This window comes from Solenopsis invicta, chromosome 15, assembly GCF_016802725.1.
Source record: "Solenopsis invicta isolate M01_SB chromosome 15, UNIL_Sinv_3.0, whole genome shotgun sequence".
NCBI lineage: Eukaryota > Metazoa > Arthropoda > Insecta > Hymenoptera > Formicidae > Solenopsis > Solenopsis invicta.
In genome coordinates, this window is record NC_052678.1 from 3536056 (window position 1) to 3547188 (window position 11133).

At 32.1% G+C, this 11133-nt stretch overlaps 1 protein-coding gene across 1 annotated transcript; it reads left to right on the forward strand.

Moving 5' to 3' along the window:
* Position 1: 1 nt before the first annotated feature.
* On the forward strand, positions 2-10955 carry LOC105194818 (amyloid protein-binding protein 2). The gene is made up of 9 exons (XM_011159964.3): positions 2-335; positions 1581-1694; positions 6768-7018; positions 7219-7395; positions 8473-8728; positions 8804-8928; positions 8990-9269; positions 9346-9511; positions 9891-10955. The coding sequence occupies exons 1-9, from the start codon at positions 192-194 to the stop codon at positions 10118-10120; spliced, it is 1743 nt and encodes a 580-aa protein (XP_011158266.1). The 5' UTR covers positions 2-191; the 3' UTR covers positions 10121-10955.
* Positions 10956-11133: the final 178 nt, after the last annotated feature.

An 11133-nucleotide genomic window follows, 5' to 3' on the forward strand; every position in this document is an offset into this window, starting at 1 on the left:
GACGGCGACGTCGGAGTCCGTCGGACGATTTGTCACGTTACCGTCCGCCGTCCGCATCCGCACGCATTCGCTCGCTCGTCGCGCACGCACGCGCACCAACGGCGACGGTGAGCACAACGGTGCGCGACACGGTGCGGTTACAACACTCGAGATTGTGTTGGTGATTAATCAAAAAAAGGCCGTTCGCGAAAATGGCCGATGGACGCGAGCCACGGTTGTTTTCCACGAAGAGCCTGTACCAGTTGTGCGTGGCCGCGGTGGTCGACAGGTTCCGCACCTACAAACCGTACCTCGTCGACCTGCCCAAGAGCGTGCGGTTCGATCTCTATTATCAGGTAATGGGATGTCGGGCTGTCGTCATCGTCATCGTCGTTGTCGTCGTTGTCGTCGTCGTTGTCGTCGCGCGCGGCGACACGGAGTAGAAACGGAGTCGATGACAATCGTCGTCGCGCTCCTCGTTCCTGCGTCTCGCACCTCGCGTTCCCGAGGATGACGACGACGGCAGCAGCGATGACGACCGCGCTCGTTGTCCCCGCGAGCTCCCGTTGTCGAGATCCTCGACGCGGATTGTCGCAGTCCCTCTTGCCCGTGAATGTTCCGATCCGGTCCCTCGATCGACTCCCCCAGCCAGCGCACAGTGAAGTTTCCATATTCCTGTATAATTCTATTCCAATTTTTCCTACACGAATTTTGAAATGGATGTTGTAGGAATATCAATCTTTTCTGCAATTTGACTCCGAATATTCTTTGATTAATATTAAGTATTGAACGTACTCCAAGAACTCAATAAAATGTACAAAGGTAATGTTGATACAGAGCCGACACCAGATGTTCATTTGTAAAATGCAATTTTATTATTCTATAAAAATTAACAGTGTAGACGTCTCTGTTTTATGGTTTGGACCATCTTCACATATATATATTAACAATTATAATGATAATTACAAATACCAAGACTTTGTATTAATTATTGTTGATCAACCATGTGTCTGCCTTAGTATTTGTAATTATCATTATAATTGTTAATATGTATCTGAAGATAGCTCACAAACTGTAGGACCGAAACGTCTACACTGTTAATTTTTATCAAACAACAAAATTGTATTTTACATATGAATATCTGATGGTTGGCTCTTTATTGACATTACCTTTGTACATTTAATTGAATTCTTTGAGTTCAATATTGTTAAGTTATTCATTACTTAATATTATGTTCTGTGGAATATATTCTGTTGTCCATATTTGACTTTTTGGATATTCAAGAATCTTGCGGAACGTTCAAAAAACAATGATCACCAGATTAAAATATGTATAAAATATGTTATTCTATATGTGGAACTATTCTTAAAGATTCATTGGAAATTATATTGGGATGGGGAGTATACTTTTAAAGAGAATGTTCTTGGAATATCTATTTTTTTTTAAAAAGGCTGTGATTATATTTAATCTTTTTAGTAGAAGATCTAAAAGTATTCCAGAACTAACATGCGCCGGCTGGGCCGATTGATATCGCCGAGCAGTACTCAATGATAACGCAATTGATGTTTCATGCTAACATGTCTCCATCTTGTCTCTTTCAGTTGTACAAAGAGAGGAGACTATGTATACTAGGGGCGGAATTAAGCGATCTGGAGACTTTCTCCAAGATGCTCAAGGTCACCAACCGTCGATTGCACCTCCTGAAAATATTCCAGGTGAGCCTTGATGTGTAAGAAGCCCTCAGGAGCAATTTAGGCCAGACTTGGATCAACTTAATCAGTAATTAATTCAACTGGAGTTGCCCAATGTCCATTTCTACGATTTAACTTGCTCTTTACTTTTTTCTTCTAGTTCTTAGAACTAGAAAAAGTAAGTTAAATCTAGATTAAAGTTAATGTACATTGATAGAAATGGATATAAAACGTTAAGTAATGATGAGTAAAATGAGCTGATTTTGGCCCGCGGAATGGCAAGTGAAAACGATATGTTTCTTTATAATTTTTTAAGCTACTGAATAGATTCTGACCTTCACAAAGATTTGACAATAAAAATGCATCCAAAATTACTTTTTTGAAAAGGTAAAAAACAAGGTATCAAATATAATATGTGCTCTTCAATGAAAAGCTCTTGCACCAAAAAATCCATGTAATAATATTTTTTTAAGGAGAATATTGCAATAGAAATATAAAATTATTAAATATCCAAACAAAATTACCTTTAAAAAAAAAATAAAAGCGAAAAGTATATACTTCTCAATGAAAAAACTGTACCAAAGAAATCCCAGTAGTATCTAATATCTTTAATTCTCCTTAAAAAAAATAACATTACAAAATTTTGTAATCTAATTCAAGTAATACATATTTTAAAAAAATATATGAAATCTTTAAACTACGTTAGAAAGAAAATATATACAGGATATTCATAAAATCAGTTACCACCCCATATATTTCGAAAACAGTGCAAAATTATGAAAAATCGCGAAATTTGTTTCAAGGCGCTACTCTTTTAAGGAAGTAAGAAAGATTTTCTCCTTCTTCTCTCCCACTCGATATGCTTTAGAGGATCTCCAACTTAAACATTTCAAATGAGACCTCCTATATTGTAATATATCGTTTGAAAAGGCATAAGAAAGAAAACTTTTGATTCAAAGCGGAGGTTGATACGTTGACCGGTTTGGGAGTTATTTAAAGTCAAAATTTGAAAAAGCCAATTAAAAAAAAATTATTACTGCCGTTCAGAAAATCAAAACGTTTAAGGTGTAAACGTGTTTGTCTCTTTAAATTCTTTTTATTATAAGCCACGTAGAACCGTACTGCATAAAGAAGCACAAAGAAGAAAATTGTTTGGATCGTCGGACGTAACAAGATAAACAAGATAAAAATTTCAGACACATTAATAATGATCATCGAATTCAACGAGCAGGTAGTGCAAAAACTGTATATTTTAAGACAAATTGTCGCCGCTACATCACACTAGTTCCGTTAGTGTTATCTTTTCCGGCTTGTTGTTTGCGAAAAAGGTAACGTCACCTATTATACAATGGAAAGAATTTAAAACACTTTCATGTCAAATATTTTTTTTTTCCAGAATGGGAGTAATGATGTTTTGAAAACAAATTAACCTTTTTTTGACCCTAAGTAACCGAACAGGTCAACGTATCTACCTCTCCTTTGTACTAAAAGTTTTTTTTTATGCTCTTTCAAATAATATACTACAATGTTGAGGGGAAGAGGGGAGGTTCCAGTTGAAATTTTTGAATTGAAATCCCGCTAAGGCATCCTTTGGAATGGGCAATCTTTTCTTTATGAGGTGCAATTTCTTAGAAGGGAAGCCCCTCAAAACAATTAAACACGTATTTCACGGTTTTTCATTATTTTGAACTGCTTCCGAAATATATGAGATGATGAGAGACATTACAGACAGCCTGAATATGTTCTCAAAGTATATTATTATATTTTTTTAAGGAGAATTAAAGATATTATTACTTGGATTTTTTGGCAAAAGTTTTCTTATTGAGAAGCACATATACTTGTAGCTTCGTTTTTATTCTTTTTAAAAAGGTAATTTTGTTTAGATATTATCAGGGTTGGGTAAGTTAATACATTTTTGTAACTAAATTAAGTTAAAGTTAATGATTTATAAAATTAATTTAGTTACGTTAAAAATTATATGAACAAAAAACTAACTAGTTAGAAGTTACGTTAAGAGTAAATTGACTTGAGTCAAATTAGAAATTAATTTTGAAAAACATTATTCATATTAAATTACAAAATCGCAATTTTTTAAAGTTAAATTACTCAAAACAATTATAATATGAATCAACAAATAAACTTAATATTTTATTTGTAAATTAAGTTTGTATAATATAACAAAGAAATCTTATTTCTTATATGGGAATATATTTTTTTCTTACAATTTTTTCTTATACATAGTTAAATTTTTAATTTGAGAAAAAGGTTAATGAATTAAAGTTAATCTGTTTAAAAAATAACTAGTTAAAGTTAAAAATTAAATCATTAAAAATTTACTAAGTTAAGTTAAAAGTAATTAACTTTCAACTTTATTAATTAACTTTTAACTCTTTAAATAGTTGCTACCCAACCCTGGCATATCATTTTGAAGTGTTACAAAACTGAAGTGATAAAAAATTTGAAGAATTAAAATATTTAGTCCGCTACGTAACATTGGATTGATTCCACAATTATTTAGTTGCACAAAAAGAGATACAATCTATTCGTGACAACCATATATAATAATATTAACATTTTTAAATAAAGAATTTACCAAACCAACTCAATATTTAGTTGAACGTATCAAACTAAATATTTTAGTTTTTCTAACAATTTCTTTTCTTAGTGAAAGCAAAAAATATGTATATTTTTTATATAAGCTAACGTGTTGTAAACAATTGATGCTAAACTTCTTGGTTGATGTTCAATTTCAAACGTCGTGACTCATGATGGCAGAATAATTTGCCAACCGGATTACTCGGCCTACACATGTTTACTTTCCTCAGTGATATCATGAGTTTTGATGAGAAAATATAACAATGGTATGTTCTCTCTTTTCTCCATATCGCAGTATTGCGACTGTAAAAGCTTTTCTAGTCGTAACTGCAATTTTGGTGTGTATCACCGGATTTATTCTTCAAATAGTCATCTTTACCACCTGTTAACAAGGCTGTTGTTACTTGCTAAATATTATGAGTTTAAAAATCCATATATATGGGATGTGTGGGTTCAAACTCACGATATGTCACTTAAGTCCATCGCTCTCAAAGGGAACTACTCGACATTCTTAATGCTACAGATCAATTAATAAATTATAATTATAATAAGCATCAAATTGATGCTCAGTCTGCAATAATTATTTTTATTATTTACTATTTGTTCCTTATTTTGCTGTAAAATTAACAAAATGCTGAAAGTTATGCAGACAAATACCGGAAAGTCAGGAACGCATCAAACGCATTTTGCTCAATGTATCTACACTTTACATGTAAATATATATTGTAACAGCTATTATATTGTTGAGGATGTAATTGTAATAGAAAATTAATTGTCAGTAATACACGAAGAAGTTATGCTTACTCTGCAGAAGATTAACAAGTCAAGGCAGGTTCCAACTAATCTTTTCTGCAAGAGGTCAAGGCGATATCTTCAAACTCCAATTATTGATTGAGCCTACTCAGAATTCGATCGGTTCGTTCGTTATTGAAATCACAGTCTCTCTCTCTCTCTCTCTCTCTCTCTCTCTGAGACCATAAACGTGTTGTGACGTGTCCAGGAAAATTTTTTAAGGATTGCTGATACAATCAATCACCGTCGTTGTATTTTAACTTGGAGATTTTGTATTCCAATTTTGATTTTGAATTTTTATTAGTGCTTAATGGTTGTATCGTGCTTAAGACGCCAAAATGGGAATGAAAACCAAATAAATCGAATTGAACTGTTACTGAGATCCGATAATCTTAGGTGTTCGCAACTCGCGAATTTACGTATAATGCATATGACAGTCTCGCGTGTTCACTTGACGCGCACTATATCGTGCTCCTTGATATAAGATAATCTTGACATAAGCACTATTATGAGAACGGTATATTAATGAAAGTGTAAAACTGTATAGTATAGTAAAATGATAACTGTAGTAAAATGATATTAAAATCGATCGATATGTTATGACACAAATTAAAGTGAAGGTCTTACCAGATAAAAAGTGAATCTTGGCGCTCAAAAATACTTTTTGCACCTTACAATTTCCAATAATAAAAAAAATATTACAATCAAGGTTAAGTTAGTATATTTTTTAACTAAATTAAGCAAATTAACTAAATGAATTAAAATGAATTACAAAATTAATTTTAATTTAGTTATGTTAAAAGTTTAGTTAAAAGTTATGTTAAAAGTTACATGAGCAAAAACTAATTAGTTAAAAATTACGTGAAGATAAACTTGAGTTAAATTAAAAGTTAAATTGAAAAGCATTATTCATATTAAGTTAGAAATTCGCCAGTTTTTGAAGTCAGATTACTCAAAACAATTATAATATGGATCATCACACAAATATAATATTTTATTTGTAAATTAAATTTAACATTGTTTTGTATATGGGAATGTATGTTTTCTTTTATAATTTTTTTTCTTTTTAGATAAATTTACGAAAATTAAGTTATTAATCAATTTAATAATTTTGATGCTTACAAGTATCGCTACGATTCCCGAAAAATGTAAGGAATTCATTGTGAAAATGTTATCTTAGCCAGAGTTTGAATCTAGAACCCTCTACATTCCCTAAATCATTTAAAATTAAGTTAATTTAACAGTTATTAACTTTTTAACTTTAATATTTCGTTTAACTGTTTATTTATTATCCTGCTAACAGATAAATACAAATTAATACATTTGTAACGCTCAACGATAATAATTAATTAGATGTTTAATAGCTTAATATGTCGATTTTGATACTCTCTCAACAAATTGTCGACAAATTGAAATTTTTTAAAGATCAGAATCCAATTCTCAGCAGCTCAAAAACCACGTATTGTTTTTACTTGCTGTTCCGGAAACTACAATCAACTTAATTTACCCGTCGTTCTTTCTATTTATAATTTGTAATCCCTTTTTTCATATGTCAAAAGGTCAATACTGTCCGTGTAAAGAACAAACGTTATTTGACAGTTTATCACCGATTATGTTAATCGGAGTTTTGCCGTAGTCATCCTAAGGTCACACTTATTCCCCTGAAATTGAAAAAATATACTTAGCACTTTTGTATTTCTACGTTTAAAGGCGCCGATGGATCACAAGATAAGGATAGCGGACACCCTGGTCATCAATTACAAATTGTGCTGTTACAAAGAGAGGGAAAATCCCGTGCCACAGGATAAACTGATAAATCTAGGTTTGAGACTCGGTGGATTTCTCAGCGATGCCGGCTGGTATTTCGAAAGTAAAGAGGTGCTGTTAACTTGTGAGCAGTTATGTCTGGACCACAGTCGGACCCCCAAGGATTTGTGCAGAACGTTAGAATGTTGTCATAAGTAAGAGCATACAGTTTTTATTAATATTTACGAATTTGAATAAAAGAATTTGATTTTTTTTTTTTTTTTACACCAAGTTCACGCGCAACGCTGTGAACTTGTGTATCGCGAGCCATCTGGTTAACAGATCTTTTGAATCCTAGTCCACCTAGTTGGACCGACATTTTTGGGAGGATTAAAATAATATTAATATATTTCAGGCTATTACATGCACAAGCGGCGTATTGCGATTTCGACGGGGCTGCGGAGACTCACAAGCTTGCCATGGAAATAATAAAAAAGTTAGAATGGATGCAGTACAATAGCAATCACGCTGCCCTTTTTGCAGAGTTCAGTGTACTATTTTACATACGCAGTGAATACGATGAAGCTTACAGGTACACGTTTACTCAATATTTATTATTCTTAAAGTGAATTAAAATCATTAAAAGCTTTTAATTCTTTAGGATCCGTTTTTCGGATAAAATAGATTCGTTTTTCAGCTGAACTTCTTTTATTTCGTTTTATCTCTTCTCTTTTTCTCTTCAACGAGAAAAGAAAAAGAGAAGAGATGAACGCAAAGAAATTCAACTGAAAAAAGAATAATTTTAAGATAGGACTGCGTTTTATATAAATAATTCAATTTGAGATAGATCCATAGATGGTCATAGTAAAATCTTAGTGCTAAAATATTGTTTTTTGTGTAATTTTTAAGTACACGTTAATTTTTAATAAAGATTCTTTAATTTTTCTGGAGAGGGGGTGATCTTATACATACCAGTTAGTATTAATATTATTAAAATTGATTATTAATTTAATTCAGTGATTACTTTACGTTAGTATTACTTTAAGAACTGTGTTTGAAATCGAAAGTAATGGCGCACAGTTCGGAGAATTAGAAAATGTATTTAAAAATCAACAAGAAACACTATTTCGGCACTGAGATTTTGTTATGATCGTTTACGGACCTATTACGATTTAATTATGAAAAAAAGAAACTCAATTTATTCAAAGGTGTCTTGACAAAAATTCGAACGTAAATCGAATGTAAGGGGAGAAGCGTAAACAAAACTTTTATAAAGCGTAAATTAGAACAGCGAAATATAAAAGATGCCTTTATCTCTTAAAATGTTTCTTTTACGTAAATCGAATGTAAAGAGAAAGTGATAGAAGTGTTAACGAAACTTCTATAAAATGTATATTGGAACAGTGAAATAACTCTTAATTCAAAATACTTCTCTTTTACATTTCAATTTATCCAACTTACGTTTTCTAAAAGCTTCGTTTACACTTTTCTCCCTTTACTCTCCGATTTATATTTTCATCAGAGTGGAACATCGGTCTTTAATCAATCTCTTGTAAATATCAATATTGAAATAAGAGTCTAATCCAACTACGAGTTGATCACTTAATAATTGTATTTTGTATAAATTTTTACTCTCACATTTTATACATATTATTATTACCTTCTATAGATGGAGCATAGAAGCGTTAAGAGAATTGAAACCGTCACTTCCCGCGGGGATCATTGTCGACGTTCTGAGACAAGCGGCGAAGTCGTGCATAGTAAAACGAGAGTTCCAAAAAGCCGGTTTATTGATCAAGGAAGCAGTATACCTCGCGAAAGAAGTATTCGATACGGATCATCCAAAGTATAGCGACGTTCTCATCGATTACGGATTTTTCTTACTAAACTTCGATAGCATCAGCAATAGTGTAACTATATACAAGGTGTTTATCTCTCTCGATGTCTTTTACCTTTTGTTTTTTGGAGACGATTGTAAAACGTTCCATCTTCCACTTTAGACTGCATTAGATATTAGAAGAACGATTTTCGGCAGGACTAATCTTCAAGTTGCCTTGGCACACGAAGATTTAGCTTACGCTCTCTATGTACATGAATATAGTTCTGGCAGATTTGATGACGCAAGGTAATTAACAATTACATTCAGCTCCGTATATTGACAAGTGCTATTAATTCTCGTTTTGCAGCGATCACGCTGGAATAGCTATAGACATCATGGAAAGACATCTACCCCCGAATCACTTGATGCTCGCGAGCGCTAGAAGAATAAAGGCGCTTATTCTCGAAGAAATCGCTATAGATAATGCATCTACGCCGTTGTCAGAGCAAAGTCTCTTGCTCAAGTCCGAGTGTCTTCATTTATCTGCTTTGGAAATGTCGAAAACCGCATTTGGCGAAAGAAATGTACTAACAGCGAAACATTACGGGAACCTAGGTCGTTTATATCAGAGTATGAGGAAGTTTCAGGTATCTTATTCATTACACACGTTGCATGTTTAAATATACAACGTCTATTTTATATTCAATGTACGTTGTGTTTTAGGAAGCGGAAGCAATGCATCTGAAAGCTATTGGTATTAAAGAAGAGCTCTTAGGACCTTACGATTATGAAGTAGGCTTGAGTATAGGGCATTTAGCTTCGTTGTATAATTTCCACATGAATCGGTACAGAGATGCCGAAAAGCTCTATCATCGTAGTATCGCAATCAGTAAGTAAATATATGTTTTAACTTGTTAAAGTTTAAACTTGAGTATTACGTTCGACTTGCAATTAGCCTATTTCTACCAACGCGGATTAACTTTGATCTCAGTTTAATTTACTCTTTATTTTTCTTTAGTTCTAAGAATTGAAGAAAGATAAAGAATAAGTTAAACTGAGATCAAAGTTAATCTGATCTCAGTTTAACTTATTCTTTATCTTTCATTGATGAAAATGGGCATTAACCCTTTCGAAAAAGAGACATTTTTCACATTGTACTGCAAGGGTTAAATTTTAAGTTAAACTTGAGTTTTAACTTTAATTTTTTTAATTAAGTCCACCATTACGACAGGTAATGCCACTGCATTTCATGAATTTTATTTTAACAGGCTTGAAATTATTTGGAAAAGGTTATAGTGGTTTAGAATACGATTATCGAGGACTTTTACACGTATATAATAAGTTAGACGATTACGAGAAAATATTGGAATACACGGACATATTGAATCATTGGAAAGAACTTAGAGACAAACACGCTCAATCTGAGGAGCCACCGATCGATGTACAAAAACGTCCACAGCCAATCGCAAACGTAATGAATGTGTTCTTTTCCATGTGATATATCAAATAAGTGTGTCTAATTCAAATTTTATGTCGTTGTATATCATTGAGCAACTTGCTGGTCTCCGTTGCGTTTATAAAACATTGGATTGATGAAATAGAAGGAACAAAAAACATTTATAAATTGCATTAGAAATTTTTAACTTATTGATTTGGAATATTATAATAATTTTTCGTTTTATGTTGATATTTTATAACATGTAGTACCAATGTCACATAAGAAATTGAATTTCTTTTTCTCTATCATCAATATGATATTAATTTCGAATCTGTGCAATGTTAAAAACCATTAATTTATAAATTATTTTTATTAGTCATGATATTGCATAAACATTATATGGGAGCTTTTTTGTTAGTTGAGTTGCTGTGTTTGTATTGAATTATATTTAGACTCGATGTCTCTACCATGTTTTATCTCGATGTAATTGAAATTTTTTGCGCATAAAAATATATCTTTTTTAAATATTTTGTATTTATATATATCATTTTAATATAAATTTGTCATTGCGTTTTAATCTGATTTGTATATATACATATATATATTTTATACTTTACGATTCGCTTTATTCGTTGATGGCTCTGTTTTTAAAGAGAGTCGCTCAGGTTTCATATAAAATATTTTCTTTTTGTTACGATTGCTTATCGAACACATTTATAATACGTTTAATTCATTGTTCATCTCAAGATTACAATGATTGTAGGTTTTTCATGCATCGCATAATTTTTAAATAACAAAAAAATATTCGAACATGCGCCTGTGTTTATAACAATAATGTAGTTAAAGAGATAGGTATTAAGAAGCTATTAAAACTCGATGAACAATTTGTTGAACAGATGTTTTGCTGTATGACGTTACCTCTTCTCACCTTGTAAAATTTGACATCTAAATTTAAAAATACATCCTATATATATCCTATAATTTTTGTCAATTATTTTCTTGTATAAATGTCATAATGAATAAAGGAAAGACGGGGGTTGTGAGATACATGTGGAGTGATGAGATACTATATT